At 46.1% G+C, this 17,017-nt stretch overlaps 1 protein-coding gene across 4 annotated transcripts in view; it reads left to right on the top strand.

The window, feature by feature from the left end:
• The window catches only part of LOC138960137 (regulatory-associated protein of mTOR-like), a 42,980-nt gene extending 25,963 nt beyond the window's left edge, over window positions 1-17,017 (top strand). For all 4 annotated transcript variants that reach the window (XM_070331895.1, XM_070331893.1, XM_070331894.1 and 1 more), the window contains 7 exons: window positions 555-659; window positions 1,265-1,371; window positions 8,741-8,871; window positions 12,106-12,192; window positions 13,524-13,643; window positions 13,864-13,993; window positions 14,240-17,017. In XM_070331895.1, the coding sequence (XP_070187996.1) occupies window positions 555-659; window positions 1,265-1,371; window positions 8,741-8,871; window positions 12,106-12,192; window positions 13,524-13,643; window positions 13,864-13,993; window positions 14,240-14,311 (752 nt within the window). In that variant the 3' untranslated portion in view covers window positions 14,312-17,017. The remainder of the gene's footprint in view (window positions 1-554; window positions 660-1,264; window positions 1,372-8,740; window positions 8,872-12,105; window positions 12,193-13,523; window positions 13,644-13,863; window positions 13,994-14,239) is intronic.

Here is a 17,017-nt window from a genome sequence, read left to right as displayed (position 1 = left end):
GCTCTTGGTGGGTTAAGGGTGGAGGTTTTTCCCGATCTCCCAGGTCAACTTATGTGCAGACCGGCTAGTGCCTTACCCCCCTTCGTGTGTACATGCAAGCAAAAGACCAAGTGCTCGCGGAAAAGATTCTGTAATCCATTTCAGAGTTCAGTGGGTTATAGAAACACAAAAACACTAAATTACCCAGCATGCTTTCCCCAAGCCGCGTATGGTTGGCTTAATGGCGGGGCATAAACGGTCATACACGTAAAAGCCGTTGGAGTTTCAGCCCAGGAACGAAGAAGAAGAAGATTGACATGGTTGCATCAAGGTATTTGTACTGGAGTCCGCCTTCTCAAGGAGTCGACTAACACATGCAAGGAATCTTCACGCTATGTAAGACAAGGTGCACTGCAAAAGTTGGGTGTTTGCTTCAGGCTTATATAATTTATACTCATGTCTATTAGGAGCGAAGAAGAAGAAGAAGAAGTAGACACATGTCGATGCAAAATGATCAATTGTAAGCATGTGCATGGAATGTCTTGGATCTGATTAATGAGGCTTTTTGTGTGCAGACGATGGCTGTGTGAGGATATGGCGGAATTTTGAGCGAGAAGATATGGACACAGAAATGGTCACCTCCTTTGTGGCTCTCACCGACATGGTTCCACTCTCAAAAGGTGAGTTTGGTTGTGTAGTGCTATGAAAAATGCAAGACAAATGAGATTGCTGCTAAACAAATTATGAACCTGGAAAAATGTTGAACTTAAAGTTGTCTGTGATGTCATTAGTACTGTGAAAGGTTCTTAGAGTGTTGATATTGGGATTAAGGAAACAGAGGATGAGGACTGGCTTTAGAACTTTTTGATCCTCTAAAATAACTTTGAATTAGGATTTACAAACTTGGATTTGAAATATTTGATCCTCTGAAATAACTTTGTTCTCCCTTTTTGAATTGGGATTTACTAACTTGGATTTAAAATTTTGCCCAGAATATATCTTTCTGTTTTTGTTTGTCTGTGCTTGTCTTTGAGTTTGTCTGTTTGTGTTTGTCTGAGTGTCTGTGAGTGTGTCTGTGTGCGTGTGTGTACATGCATATCTGACTACGTGTCTGTCTGTCTGTCTGTCTGTCCTGTCAGTGTACAAAGGAACCCCCATTTCCTCAAATTTGTGGAGGTCTCAAGAGGGGGTGTTCCACTGTATTTTTCTGTGCTACCACCACCAATGAATGATTGTAAAAAAAAAAAGACAATTGTAAAGCTGACACCGAGCGATGTTGTTGCAGGTTCAGGATTGGTGACGCACTGGGAACAAGACGCCTCCACTCTCATTTGCTCAGGGGATGTTCGCAATATCCTACTGTGGGACCTGCAGTCTGAGGCCAGGAAACAGGTGTGTGCACGCTTTACCAACTACCCTGTGTCTGTCTTTTTCATTAAATAACATATTCTTACTCCGAATCACATTAGCATTGAGTCACCTGAGATGCTTATCACTGAAAAACGCTTACCCGGCTAAAAATTTTAAAGGGAAGCAACCCCATCACCAAAACGAAAGTGAAAGTAGCTTGGTAATGGGCCAGCACACTGGGAGTTACCTCCCATACGGGTGTGTGCCACGTCACTTCCTCTAGGAACACGTGCCTATTCTCATACGTCTTTTTCACCTCGGAGAGGACGGTTCACTTTTTGACGCTCTGTGGCTGACCTTGTGTGTTTGAGTGACACCCGCCGGCCACGTTACCCAGCTTTTCTGCTCGCCTTGCCTTCAGTTTGGTGAGCTCGTTCCCGTTTGTTGTTGGTTGTTTGCGCTGTTTTCCTTACTGTACGTTGTCCGTTTTTTGCGGACTTGTGTGTCAGTGACTTGCGTGTTTCGCCATTTTGTTGTGTGAGTTAGTTAGCTAGCTCGTATGACTTTGCTCGTAGCTCTGCGTGCCCCTTTTTGTGTTGGGCAAGTGTAGCTATAGTATTTTGTTGACGCGAAAGTGTGTGTGTTTACTGTGTTTTCAGTCGTTTAGACTTACGTTTCAGTAAATTTTTTCGCGTTGCCACGTGTTGTTGACCGGCGTGTCAGTGACTTGCGTGTTTCGCCATTTTGTTGTGTGAGTTAGTTTTCTGGCTCGTGTGACTTTGTTTGTAGCTCTACGTGCCTCTGTTTTTGTGGGGCAAGTTTAGCTATCGTATTTTGTCGACGCGAAAGAGTGTGTGTTTACTGTGTTTTCAGTCGTTTAGACTTACGTGTCAGTAAATTTTTTCGCGTTGCCACGTGTTGTTGACTTGTGTGTCAGTTACTTGCGTGTTTCGCCATTTTGTTGTGTGAGTTAGTTTACTAGCTCGTGTGACTTTGTTTGTAGCTCTACGTGCCTCTGTTTTTGTTAGGCAAGTGTAGCTATCGTAATTTGTTGACGCGAAAGTGTGTGTTTTTACTGAGTTTTCAGTCGTTTAGACTTACGTTCAGTAAAATGTTTTCGTGTTGTTTACATGGATTTGACAGCATGTCTGATTCAGACAAGCGCTGTGGCAAGTCGGACCCCAAGGGGAAATTTAAGCCTTAGGCTTCTTCTTAAGCTGTTTTACTTGTACAGACCAAGAACGTAGCACTTTGTTGTCTGTACCTATTTCGGCGCCTTGCGCTGTTACTACTTCTGCTATCTTTTGCGGCGCCTAGCGCTACTGTTACGTCTGCTCCGGTTCTCTACTACGGAGACTTCGTCCTCGTTGTTAGCACCTGTGCAGGGTGCGTTGGTTCCTTTCTGTTTTAGACACTGGTTCCGGAAATCCGCAGCTTGGTGCAGGCAGAGTTCCAGCGTTCCGTCGCCAGTTGTTTGGCGTTTCCGGCATCTGGCAGTGACGTCCGGGCGTTGGCTTCCGTGTCTTTGCCTTCCATTTCCGGTTTGGAGCAGCGTCCTCCCTCTTCAGCTGCGGCTGGTAAGCAGAGCTGGTCCGATAGCCCTCGTGAGGCGCCTGGACGTTCTCTCTCGGGAGACAGCTCTTTCGCTTCGGGTCACGACCGATACCATGCTGATCTTTCATTTCCGGCGATAACCTACGAGGCCCCGGATTTGATCGAACAGCGGCGGCAGTCGGTTTCGGCTGCCGCATTTCCGGCACTTGCCGGAAGTGATGATCCGTCCGCTCCGGCACGCTACGGCGGTCGCGGCAGGATGGAGTATTCACTGACTTCCGGTCCTTCCGGATCGCAAAGTCAACCAGTGCAGCCTTCGTTTCCGCATTGCGCGGTTCCGTCGGCTACACTACCGGCTCTCGCCGGAAGTGATGATCCGTCCACGCAGGCACGCTACGGCGGCTGCGGCAGGATGGAGTATTCACTGACTTCCGGTCCTTCCGGATCACGAAGTCAACCAGTGCAGCCTTCACTTCCGCATTGCGCGGTTTCCGACGGCTACACTTCCGGTTTCGGCCGGACACGCTGCTTCCTCTTCTGGTGCTTCCTTCCGGATACCAGTGGGTGGATTCCAGCGTACGCCTTCTGGCCTGTTAGTGCCTAGGCTTGAGCAGGCATCACTCCACTCTGATGGGGGAGTGACGTCAGCTCATCCAGCTCCGGTTTTTCCGGATAGTCGTCCTGCCTACCCTTTACAAGGTTCTGGGCTGCAGGATGATGTTCGTGCACAGGCATTTCCGGTTTCCGGTTTGCCAGGGCATGCTTCTGCTTCCGGAACTGGTGTTTTTGGTTTCAGTGCAGCCTTCGCTTCCGCATTGCGCGGTTCTGTCGGCTGCACTACCGGCACTCGCCGGAGGTGATGATCCGTCCACGCAGGCACGCTACGGCGGCTGCGGCAGTATGGAGTTTTCACTGACTTCCGGTCCTTCCAAATCACGAAGTCAACCAGTGCAGCCTTCAATTCCGCATTGCGCGGTTTCGTCGTCTACACTTCCGGTTTCGGCCGGACACGCTGCTTCCTCTTCTGGTGCTTCCTTCCGGATATCAGAGGGTGGATTCCAGCGTACGCCTTCCGGCCATTTAGTGCCTAGGCTTGAGCAGGCATCACTCCACTCGGATGGGGGAGTGACGTCAGCTCATCCAGCTCCGGTTTTTACGGATGGTCGTCCTGCCTACCCTTACCTTCACAAGGTTCTGGGTTGCAGGATAATGTTCGTGCACAGGCATTCCGGTTTCCGGTTTGCCAGGGCATGCTTCTGCTTCCGGAACTGGTGGTTTTGGTCATGGTTCCATGTGTGACTATTCTGATGCTCCATCAGTGGTCAACGAGGAGTCTCGGGGCGTGTTTCCGTCGAAGCTCAAGTCTGTTCTTGACATCGCGGCGGAAGTAGCGTCTCGTTTTTTCCCCGAAGGGGTGGTGGCTGCGGACTCTTCCGCTCCGTTCGATCCTTCGGCCATGGCGGACTTCCGGCCGGCACAGGAAGATGTTTCTTCCTTCCGGTTCGCCGAGTCTCCGTCAGTGGCTTACCAACTTTCGCATTCGCTGGTTCGTCCAGCACATGCGGGGAGTGGTATTCGGCCAGTGCCTGTTCCGTTACTGCTTCCTTTTGGTCCAGTTCCGGAATCAGCTCAGCAGTGGGTGGCGTCGGCTTCTCAAGCCTCTTCCTTTGTGCCTACGGGCAATAGGAAGCTTAGCTTGCCCACTCAGAGCCAGAGCTGGCTGGCGTCTTTTGCTCTCCCTAAGGCTACCCTTCCGGTTCCCCGGGAATTGCTGCCTCTTCTGGCTAAACCGATCAAGCTTGATCTGGTTCTGCCGGTTTCTGAGGCTTCCCTCCTCTCTGCTGAGGAGGTTGGACGTCGGCAGATCGAACTGTCCTCCGTTGCGGAGACTCTTGTTCGGACTCTGTATCGGGCATTGATCGATTCGCTGGTTCCTTTCACTCTCAGTGAAGAACAAAATGCGGACGATGTCTCTGCGCTTTTTACCGCCTTGGCCAAGGTCAATGAGGAACAATTGCGTCTTTCCTCTCTACAGTACACCCAAGCGGTCCTCTGTAGGAGGGATCTCTTCCTCTCGCAGTCCCAGTTCACGGAGCTGGCTACTAGGGAGACCTTGAGAGTCTCCCCGGTCTCAGAGGAATCTCGCTTCTGTTCTCTGGCAATGGATGCCAGACAGAAGGAGATTCAGTCGAACAAGGACAGTCAGTTCCTCGACTTCACTCTGCAGGGGGTGAAACAGTCTAAGCCTTCTAAGCAAAAGCAGGCTCAGACATTGTCGAACCTCAAGCCAGCTCAGAAGCGGCAGGCTCTGCCGGTCGCTCGTGGCAGGAAGAAGAGGACGGCATCGGGGAGGGGGTGTGGCGGCTCTGGGAGTAAGCCACACCCCCAATGAAGCGCTCCCGATCTCACCCCCCTCCCGCCTTCCACCTTGGTGATGGCGGGAGGCCCCTCCCGTGCGCTTTCTCGTTGGATGTCGGTAGTAGACAGCCAATGGATTGTGGGAGTGGTGAGATCGGGCTTCCACCTGCTCTGGCGGGAGGAAAAGGCGCCTCTTACCCGAGTGCCACCGCGGTTCAAGCCCATCTTCTCGCAGGAAGCATGTTCCGTCTTGCAGTCGGAAATTGCCTCCCTGGAGCAGAAGGGCGCGGTGGAGAGAGTTCGGGTCCATAGCTCCCTGGGATTTTAGGGCGTCTTTTCGCCGTTCCCAAAGCGTCAGGAGGACGGCGTCCCGTGTTGGATTTATCTCTCCTCAACACTTTCTTGAGTGAGATAAAAGACAAGATGGAGACGCCAGCCTTGGTTTGAGACTCTCTCCGCCCAGGAGACTGGGTGACCTCGATCGATCTCACGGACGCTTACTTTCATTCTTATGCATCCGGCCGACCGGAAATGGCTTTGTTTCCGGTGGGGAGATCAGATCTACCAGTTTCGCGCACTCCCTTTCGGGCTGTCCCTCGCACCATGGATTTTCACCATGGTGGTGAGACAGGTGTGTGCACTGGTGAGGTCCTAGGGTATCCGCCTGCGGGCATATCTGGACGACTGATTCATCATGAACCAGTCCCAGAGCGGCTGTTCGCAAGATACCCTGATGGTTCTTCGAGAATCCAACTTGTTGGGGTTCTCGATCAACCAGGGAAAGTCGGAGCTGACCCCGTCACAGACATTCACTTATCTGGGGATGTCTTTCGACACGGTCGCGTGGACTGTCCAGCCTTCTCAGAGAAGGGTGCACAAGCTCCAAGCTCAGATTTGCTCCACTTTGCCTCTCCTGATGGCTTCCATCCGTCTGGACTTGGTGGCTCGCTCGCATAGAGCGTCCACCTCGTCAGTTTATGCTTCCCACTGGAAGGCATGGACTGCCTGGTGTTCAGCTACAGGGGTGAGTTCGGTGGCTCCGCGCTCTATTCAGGTCGCCAACCGCCTCTCTTTCATGTCTTCGCAGGGCGCCTCAGGCTCCTCGTTGAGGGTCCGGCGCTTCGCTATCTTGGCGACTCTTAAGCAGATCGGTCGGTCTGTTCGAGTCGGGGGCGTTATAGCTGCAGTCATTAAAAGGGCTGCTCTTAAGGAAGCGAAAGCTCGTTTGCCCGCTCCCAAGTGGGACTTGTTTTTAATCCTGGAATTCCTACGTTCTGCGGATTTTGAGCCTTTGAGCGAGGCCATTCTGTTCAATGTCACTCGCAAAGCGCTGGTTCTTCTTTTGTTGGCAACGGCCCGACGGGGTAGCGAGGTCCACGCCCTGTCGGGTCAGCCTGGAGATATCTCCTTTTAGTCGGACGGTTCCGCATCTTTGCGTTTCCGGCCCGATTTCCTGGCCAAGAATCAGTCTCCGGGGCAGGCCTCTCCGCTGGTTAGAGTCAAGGCTCTGATCAGCGCGTTGGCCCCGGATGACCTTGATTCGGTCAATTGCCCTGTGAGGGCTCTTCGTCTGTACTTAGCCCGGACTCAGCCGTTTCGGTCTAGTTCTCAGAAGTTGCTGTTTATCTCGCCCTTTTCTAGGCGCGAGTAAGATTTGTCGAAGGTATCGTTGGCCCGGTGGGTGTCCTCGCTCATTAAGCAAGCTTATGAGTGGAGTCGCACAAAGAGGGGGGGGGGGGGGGGTCATGCCCTCCTTGCCACTTGACTCGGCCCGAGCCCATGAAATGAGGGCGTGGGCATCCTCTATGGCAGTACTGCGCTCCAGATGTCTAGAGGAGGTGCTGACATTTGCGTTTTGGCGTTCTGAAGATGTTTTCATAAACTTTTATCTTCGGGACGTCTCGGCTCTTCGACAGGATGGCTCCAGAGGCCTTCCAGCTCTCATAGCAGCAGGTCAGTTCCTGTCCAGAACTTGATGGTGAGTTTTGATTCATTTCTAGCCCACCGCCTTGTTGATGTTATCTGCTAATGTGATTCGGAGTAAGAATATGTTATTTAATGGAAAATTTCCTAGATAAATTTTCATTTAATTAATATACTTACCCGAATCACATACTGTATTCCCTCCCACCTGCCCCGCGTATGGTTTTAAGATTTTTAAAGCCGTATGAGAATAGGCACGTGTTCCTAGAGGAAGTGACGTGGCACACACCCGTATGGGAGGTAACTCCCAGTGTGCTGGCCCATTACCAAGCTACTTTCACTTTCGTTTTGGTGATGGGGTTGCTTCCCTTTAAAATTTTTAGCCGGGTAAGCGTTTTTCAGTGATAAGCATCTCAGGTGACTCAATGCTAATGTGATTCGGGTAAGTATATTAATTAAATGAAAATTTATCTAGGAAATTTTCCATTGTAATCGCTGGTTGGCTGCCTCACATGCCGCCAGTTTATATATATGGGTCGATTTGTCTGTCTTGTCTTGTCTTGTCTTGTCTTCTCTTGTCTTGTCCTGTCCTGTCCTGTCTTGTCTTGTCTTGTCTTGTCTGTCTGTCTTGTCTTGTCTTGTCTGTCTGTCTGTCTTGTATTTTCTTGGTTTTCTGCCTTTGCTTGACTGTGACTGTCCATCGTGGTTTGTTTATTTGTTAGCCAACATCTGTTTGTTTTTGAACATGTCTGTGAACATGTCTGTATAGAATTCTATCACTGTATGTATCTGTCCTTCGTAGCTTGCATGTCTGTCTTTACCTTTGAATTGTGTTTGTAAAACATCTCTGCCTCTCAATGTGTCGTTTTCTCTCTGTGATTATGTGTCTATGTCTAACTGGTTGGCCTATATGTCTGACTGCCGACGGGCGCTGTGGCGGGGTGGTAAGACGTCGGCCTCTTAATCCGAAGGTCAAGGGTTCGAATCCCGGCCGCGGCCGCCTGGTGGGTTAAGTGTGAAGATTTTTCCGATCTCCCAGGTCAACTTATGTGCAGACCTGCTAGTGGCTTAACCCCCTTCGTGTGTACACGCAAGCACAAGACCAAGTGCGCACGGAAAAGATCCTGTAATCCATGTCAGAGTTCGGTGGGTTATAGAAACACGAAAATATCCAGCATGCTTCCTCCGAAAACGGCGTATGGCTGCCTAAATGGCGGGGTAAAAACGGTCATGCACGTAAAATTCCACTCGTACAAAAACACGAGTGTACGTGGGAGTCTAAGCCCATGAACGAAGAAGAAGAAGAGTCTGACTGTTCATCTGTTTGTCTGTGTTTGTCTCTTCGCTGTCTGTCTTGGCTACCCGCCCTACCCCCACCTGCTTGCCCATCCATGTGTCTGTGTATTCCTGGTTGGCTGGCTTTTTCCATGACGTGTGATATTGGCTTTGACTGTGAGACTGGTTTGTGTGCATTTGTTCACAGCATCCATGGGATTTGAGCTGCAAATTTATTTCTGTCTTATCGGATAAACTATTTTGAATCAGTTGGGGATTTAACACTATTTTTCCATCACAGGAGATTCCGACAGGAGCAGACAGCTGTGTGACCAGCCTGATCAGCGACACGTCAGGTCGCTCACTGCTGGTGGCCGGCTGTGGCGACGGCACTGTGCGACTCTTTGACCGCCGCCTCTCACCTACCGAATGGTCAGTATTTTTACTCTGTAATGAAACTTTGCAAACGTTTAATTGAAGTTTAGTGAAGACTTGACTTACCCATCCAGCTGTAGAGGAATGTAAATGTAGAAAGGAGAACAAAAAGTTATGTTTCGATTGAACACTGGATTTCCCTTCTTTGAGCCATGTGACGTCTGAGGCCGACTAAAACTCGTATTTAGTCGACTGCCCAAGACTACAAAAGAGTGCGTTCAATCGTAAAAAAATGAAGGAATTCTCATAAAACGGGTCGATACATAAATGTTATTTGGATTTTTGACCAAAATATGACACTTGACACAGATCTCAAAAGTCATTGAGTACAGTGGAACCCCCCTTTTAAGACCTTCAATAATATGTGACCCTCCACCACGAAATGAGTCACATGTCACCTTTGCATGGTTTTCATATTTTTACATTTTCCTAAAGAGTTTTTTATGCTCTATCCAGTGGTGAAAACCGTTTTAGAAAAGAGCGAAAACTGTTTGAGTTATAAGCCTGTGACTAAGGTGACCCTCACACTGTTACCAGACACCCCCCGGACTTATATTAAGCCTAGCGCAGAACCGCGCGAGGTGACATGCGACTCATTTCGTGGTGGAGGGTCACATATGAGAGAATCAGGTCTTAAAAGGAAGGGAATCTAAAAATGGAGGTAAAATTACAGTCTATGAACAGAACATCTATAAAAAAACAGGGTCTTAAAAGGGAGGGAGACGGGCGCAGTGGCGTCGTGGTAAGACGTCGGCCTCCTAATCGGGAGGTCGTGAGTTCGAATCCCGGTCGCTGCCGCCTGGTGGGTTAAGAGTGGAGATTTTTCCGATCTCCCAGGTCACCTTATGTGCAGACCTGCTAGTGACTTAACTCCCTTCGTGTGTACACGCAAGCACAAGACCAAGTGCACACGGAAAAGATCCTGTAATCCATGTCAGAGTTCGGTGGGTTATAGAAACACGAAAATACCCAGCATGCTTCCTCCGAAAGCGGCGTATGGCTGCCTAAATGGCGGGGTAAAAACGGTCATACACGTAAAAATGCACTCGTGCTAAAAACATGAGTGAACGTGGGAGTCTAAGCCCATGAACGAAGAAGAAGAAGAAGAAACAAGTCGCGTAAGGCGAAAATACAACATTTAGTCAAGTAGCTGTCGAACTCACAGAATGAAACTGAACGCAATGCAACGCAGCAAGACCGTATACTCGTAGCATCGTCAGTCCACCGCTCATGGCAAAGGCAGTGAAATTGACAAGAAGAGCAGGGTAGTAGTTGCGCTGAGAAGGATAGCACGCTTTTCTGTACCTCTCTTCGTTTTAACTTTCTGAGCGTGTTTTCAATCCAAACATATCATATATATATGTTTTTGGAATCAGGAACCGACAAGGAATAAGATTAAAGTGTTTTTCAATTGATTTCGAAAATTTTATTTTGATAATAATTTTTATATATTTAATTTTCAGAGCTTGTTTTTAATCCAAATATAACATATTTATATGTTTTTGGAATCAGCAAATGATGGAGAATAAGATGAACATAAATTTGGATAGTTTTATAAAAAACATTTTTTTTTTTTACAATTTTCAGATTTTTAATGACCAAAGTCATTAATTAAATTTTAAGCCACCAAGCTGAAATGCAATACCGAAGTCCGGGCTTCGTCGAACATTACTTGACCAAAATTTCAACATATTTGGTTAAAAAATGAGGGCGTGACAGTGCCGCCTCAACTTTCACGAAAAGCCGGATATGACGTCATCAAAGACATTTATCAAAAAAATGAAAAAAACGTATGGGAATATCATACCCAGGAACTCTCATGTCAAATTTCATAAAGATCGGTCCAGTAGTTTGGTCTGAATCGCTCTACACGCACACACGCACAGACACACACACACATACACACACACACACACGCACACAAACACACACACACACATACACACACACACACATACACCACGACCCTCGTCTCGATTCCCCCCTCTATGTTAAAACATTTAGTCATAACTTGACTAAATGTAAAAAGGGAGGGAGTCTTAAATTGGGGTGTCTTGAAAGGGGGTTCCACCGTAGCTTTGCTGCGTAATGAAGCTTTGTACAAGTTTGTGTGAAATCATAGACCATTTATCCTGGACCGCCAACTAGCTCTCTCTCCGCTCTTTCTCTCTATTACGAGGTAGCGGCCTCTCGCATTTAGGAACCTACGCTTACATGGCCTTTCAGAAATCAGGGGGATGTCATATCCGGTGTCGATTGTAAACATGGACGAAGTTGCCGAGGTAAGTTCTGAAAATGCTAAAATAAACTCAGCTAAAGTGCATATGGAACATGTTTTTCGATGAGTTTTGTTAAGTTTAGTTTGGAGTTTTGGAAAATCCAGTTCATTGTCACCTCCCATTGTCACAAATAACTGGAGCGTGCTTTCTTTCCACTGTCTTCGAATCGCTGGCCTTTCAAACCGGACGCTAAGCGCCCCTGAAAGTCGAGCGTCGTAACCTCGAAGGGTCACGTGACGAGTTGGCGGTCCAGGCTATTTGGTCTATGGTGAAATGTAGTAGAGGTTTGATTTGCCCCTTGTACCTGTAGAGGTTTGATTTGCCCCTTGTACCTGTAGAGGTTTGATTTGCCCCTTGTTTGTACCTGTAGAGGTTTGATTTGCCCCTTGTACCTGTAGAGGTTTGATTTTCCCCTTGTACCTGTAGAGGTTTGATTTGCCCCTTGTACCTGTAGAGGTTTGATTTGCCCCTTGTACCTGTAGAGGTTTGATTTGCCCCTTGTACCTGTAGAGGAATGGGAAAGTAGAAATGAGAACAAAAATGAGTAAAAAGGGGGAGAAAGCTTGACCGCTTTTTCTATGCCTGTGTGATGGTTGTGATTTTTACGTTAAAGCTGAACATCCGTCTCCAGGGGACTAAGCCTTGGTATAGTAGAAGGCCACTGAGCTAAATATAGCACAAGAAACTAGAGCTACATCTGCCACGGGTCGATGGTGGCCTGTTACGGAAAACCATGAGCAAATGTGGAGATTTACTTGCGAATCTGTTTTTCTGATTTTTTGTCCAGCAGCTTACATTGATTTTAGTGGTAGTATTATCATGAAAAGATGACAAAGACTGTGATGGGTTCTCATTGAAAACCTGTTCATATACAAGTCAGTAATTTAATTCCGCTGCACTGTTAAAACAGTTGCAGATTTGTATCTAAATGAAATCTCTGTTTCTCTTTCAGCCGTGTGATGACATTACGTGAACATGCGAGTGTTGTGACCAAAGTTCATCTTCAGAGAGGCAGCGAGGGAAAGATCATCAGTGCCAGGTGAGACCACAAAATCTATATATGGATAAGAATAAAGATAAGATTTCATATAGTCCTGTGAGGTCACCCCCATGGAAATTTCGGGTTACTTTCTCACTGGGGAAAGTATGGCGATACCCTATATTTTAATTTTTTTAATTTTTGGCTCACGTAAGTGTAGCCTATGTATGCGATGCTAAACTTTGTCTGTCTGTGCGTGTGTATGTGTATGTGTGTGTGTATGTGTGTGATAGAAACTTTAACATTTGACTAAACACCGAAATACTAATTTTACCTGGTTATTATCCAAGCAACAGCTTCAAAATATTGAAGCAATGATCAACATTTCGTCGGCACGTATGTAGTTAAAGTGTGTATCCAAAGAAAACGGGTGGGTTTTTTTGGGGGGGGGAGGGGGGGGGAAACAGGTGACTGGTTTGTGTCGTGTGTGGTATGTACACCAGGTCAGGGGTCAAAGTTAGGTCAGATCGCGTGAAGGATTGTGGTATAGATACAGTTATCACCGAGCTGCAGTTCGCCGATTCGGAGAAGACGATTTCACATTGTTCGGTTTCGTAGCTCCAGAAAAATAGATAAAGGAGATACCAAAGGAGATTTCCTGCAGGTTAATCTGCACAGCGTGTTTCCAGTGTCTGCGCGAGGAAGCGCTGTCGAAAGCGCAGTGTCGATCTGGCCATCTGGCAGTCGTGTCCCCGTAAGTAGGCTACAGACAGACAGATCTAGATCTAGTGTCTCGCACTCTTGCACCGTGTCACCTATGCTTACTGTGTGTGTGTGTATACCAGTGTCTGATGTAAGCCACTACCATGCATGTCTTTCAAAGAGCCAGTACAAACAACTGTGTTTCATAATGATAAGGTTCATTTTGAACGTGGAATTCTGGTAATTTGATAAGCATACTTGTTGAGTGTATTGTAGAAGACATTTAAAGGACCAAACCAAGGAAGAATATAAAAAATAAACAGGATTGGTTGATTCGTGAAACATTTAGAAAAATACAGTTTAAAACAGATTTTCAAAACGTTCATTTGTTTTTGAAACAATAAAATTATTCTATTAAACTTTCTATGAATTAAAAAACAAGAAAACAAGATAGGTAATGGAACATTTAATCATAATCAAAGCCAAACATTCACGAGTATGTTGACTTAACTATTTCATATTAATTTTCCAAAAAATTAACCCATCTTTTTATTCGATTTTGGAAAATCTCATTTATCTGGTCCAGATTGTTTGAACCAAGGAATAGTAACAACCATCCTATGGTATCTGTGACTGTGAAAAATGTTGAAGCAGAGATTCATACTGCACTATTATGGTTATGTGTGCAGTGCCAACGGTGACCTGAGGTTCTGGGATCCGCGTTTCACAGAGTCTGTGCGGGTCCACAACACTAACACACGAGGCTTCACTGCTGTTGATGTACACCCTAGAGCAGATGTCATAGCTTGGTAACTTAAATAATTCTGTTAATCATTTCTTCTTGTTCCTCCTTATCTTGTGTGTATGTGTGTGCACGGTTTCTCTCTGTGTCCTCGTCTTCTACTTGTATTTGTGTGAGTGTGTCTGTCTGACTGCCAGGGTGTGTTAATTTGTATCTGTGTGTGCCAGGGAACCAGAAACATTTTGAAGGCCTATAGAAGTTGACAGCAGCATATTTGGTGTGTGCAGTGGAATCGTGGGTCAGTCGATCAACGTGTACAATGAGAGCGGTGACACACTCAGCACCATCCGCTATCACGAGGGCTTCCTGGGTCAGCGCATCGGAACCATCAACTGCATGGCCTTCCATCCACACTTGGTCAGTTGGCCGTTCCCAGTCTCTTTGTGTCTGTGTCTGCATGCATACAAGAGCGGTTTGGTATTTCTGTGTTATCCAGCGATCGTATGCATTGTCGCGAATGACTGTTTCATAAGCCTGTTTCTACTCGGTGTTATTTTGAAAGCTGAGCCGAGCCAAACAATTTCAATGTATTCCTGAGCCTTTACCCAAGAAAGAATAACAGTGCTCGCTTTCAATTAACAGCAGTAACTTGTCTGATTCCAGGTGAAGCTAGCAGCAGGGAGCACAGACTCGTTCGTCTCAGTCTACTCAACGCCGGTGATGAAACGCAGCTGAGACCGACTGTCAGCCTACAGCTAGCTCAATCTCCATTACCGACTGCAAGAATTGCGAGACTTGCAACTTCAGCTAGCAGCAGGCTGCTGTGGATTTGAACCCAGACCCTCAGTCCCACCTTCGACCCTGCCTCCTGTCTTTCAGCAAGTGTGCTCACTGCCGCTCATGGCATAATATCTGTGTCCGCTTGAAAAACGCTTCGTTTGGCATTAATTAGTGATTGGACAATTAGAAGTTGCGGAGTTAGTTGAGTGCCATTATGATTTTGTGAGTGAATGTAGATGGAATAAGTATGTGAACGTGGATGCTGATGGCACTCATATAAACTTGTGGATGCAGATAAAGTGTGATTGTGTTCAGTAAAAAGTGGATTCTTTTTCTTCTGGTCTGTTTTTGCGTAGAATTTGACAGCAAAACCTCAAAGTACTGCAGTGCAGAATGACCCACACAAACCACTGTGTTGAAAAGGAAACAAATTCTTCAACATAACTGTTTTTAACTCTTCATGTATTTCTTTTTTTCAAGCACATAATCTGAAAACATGCATCTTGACTGATTGTGTAGTCAATTAGCAGTCATCATTATGTGTGTGGTTTTATTATATTATTTATTTGTCAAGGATTTTATTATTTATTGGATTATTAAGGTTTCACTGATCATGCCAACAGTTTTCAGAATATGTTTGTGTGTTTAGTTTGACATAATAATGAATAATAATGATGTGATGTAAAAAGGACGGTGTATTTTTTTTTAATAGGCGGTGCACGTGGCACTGAGAAATCTTTGAGCAGCTCAGCTTGAAGATGTACAACATTCTTTGTGTGGAAATTATTGTAACTGGAGAAGCTTTTGAGAGTAAAATGTGTGTTGTGTAGTGTTATGAGCGAAGTAACGTGCATGCAATTGGAGAAACGTCTGAGAGTAAAATATGAATTGGACAGTCATGTGTGAAAATAGTATGGGTGTAATTAGAGAAACGTGTGAGTAAAATGCATTGAGTGTGTTGTATAGGGTTGTGTGAGAAATGGTGGCATTGGGAGAAATAGTGTACATGTACCGTAAAATCCCTAGCAAACGCCCACCCCCCACTTTTGGCCAAAAGTTGTGCAGATGGGTCACCACCTAGCAAACGCCCACCCCGGTTTTTGTTTAAAAAAAAAAGTTTTGTGTCTCCTTTATTTACGATTTAACGTCGTTCAGTGACGTCTTTTATTGAGTGTATAACACTTCTCTCCTTGACAAGCACTTGCCTTCTATGTTCAGCCATGCCGAAGCACAAATCCTATACAGTGTAATACAAACTGAAAGCCCTGAGATAGATTAGAAACGAAGCTGCAGGTATGTGCCCGCGAGTTTTCTGTTGACAGGAAAAGAATGAAAGAGTCGAGAGAACACAGAAACATATTAGAATAGCAATACGGGAAAGAAAAGGAAAAAGAAAGTTGTCTGAAGGACCGCCAGTTAAGTTACATCTGAAGAAGTTGACCAAGGTGTGATGGAATACTTCGAAAGGGAACGCGCTGAATGGCGTGGGAGAACATACGACCTCAAACGATCGTTACGTCCTCAAGTTTCTCAGGTGTGCAATTTCAAACGCCATGGATGGTTCCCAAAATGATGAAATACTTGAGGGGTTTCCAGATGAAATTGGCGCTATCCTGCCTCGCGATCACGGCAATGGATATGCCCCAGAAAAAGCTGAGAGTTGAGACGACAGTGAAGACGATGATGTTGACTTCGAAGGACTAGAATGAGCCCACGATCATTAACCAAGCCAGAGAAGAAACTGTGTTTGTGCTTACGTTATTCTGAGAATTAGAAGAATCAAGGTCACTTGTGTTCTTCTTTTTTTCTATTACAGTTGATCTTTATTTGTGTAAACAAACGGTGTATTTATTTTTCATTAAAATTGCATAAATCACATGGTTGTATCACTTTTTTTTCTCGTGAAAATGTGATGACACTTATCTTGCAAAGGGGTGTATACCTAGCAAACGCCCACCCCCTACTTTTACCCGAAATCTGTGGGCGTTTGCTAGGGATTTTACGGTAATTGGAGAAGGACTGTGAAATGTGCATTGTATACTCTTGTTTGTAAGTGTACCAGTAATTGTGACAAAGAATGTGCATGCAATTGGAGAAACTTATGCGAGTAAAATGTGTGTTGTATTGTGTCATCTGAGAAATTATGTACATGTAATTTGAGAAATGTCGGAGGTGTAAAACGTGGAATGTTGAGTGCGAACTCAGTGTACATATTTTTGAGAAGAGAAAAATTGCTGCATATTCTTGATCATGTGAGCTTGAAATGACTGCAGATTGTAAATTGAATTGTCTGTGACTTTGGATGTCATTGTGAGCAGTAAAAATCTCTTGTTAACAATGCGTATCAGATCATGCAACTACAAGTAAGGGGATGGGGGTGGCGTTGGAGTCACATTTGACACTGAAAGATTGTTAAGAAGTAAACTCTCAGTTTGTTTTGTTCATGTGAAATCAAGCGCAATCCACCGCGGCGGACATTTGTCTTTCCGTTCTAAGATCTCAACGTGTTAGCTGTCAGGTGTTATATATGTACCATGAGGATAAAAACAACGCATTATAAACACAGTGTGGCATGTTGGGTGCATCCATTAAATGCTTAAGACTGAATTGCAACCATCTCTTGAATGGAAGGTTGCAGCTTGTTTATTGTGTAACCTTGAA

The sequence above is a fragment of the Littorina saxatilis genome, linkage group LG2, assembly GCF_037325665.1.
Source record: "Littorina saxatilis isolate snail1 linkage group LG2, US_GU_Lsax_2.0, whole genome shotgun sequence".
NCBI classification, from domain to species: Eukaryota; Metazoa; Mollusca; class Gastropoda; order Littorinimorpha; family Littorinidae; genus Littorina; species Littorina saxatilis.
The sequence above is the reverse complement of the archived record's forward strand: the minus strand, read 5'-3'. Positions and strand labels throughout refer to the sequence as shown.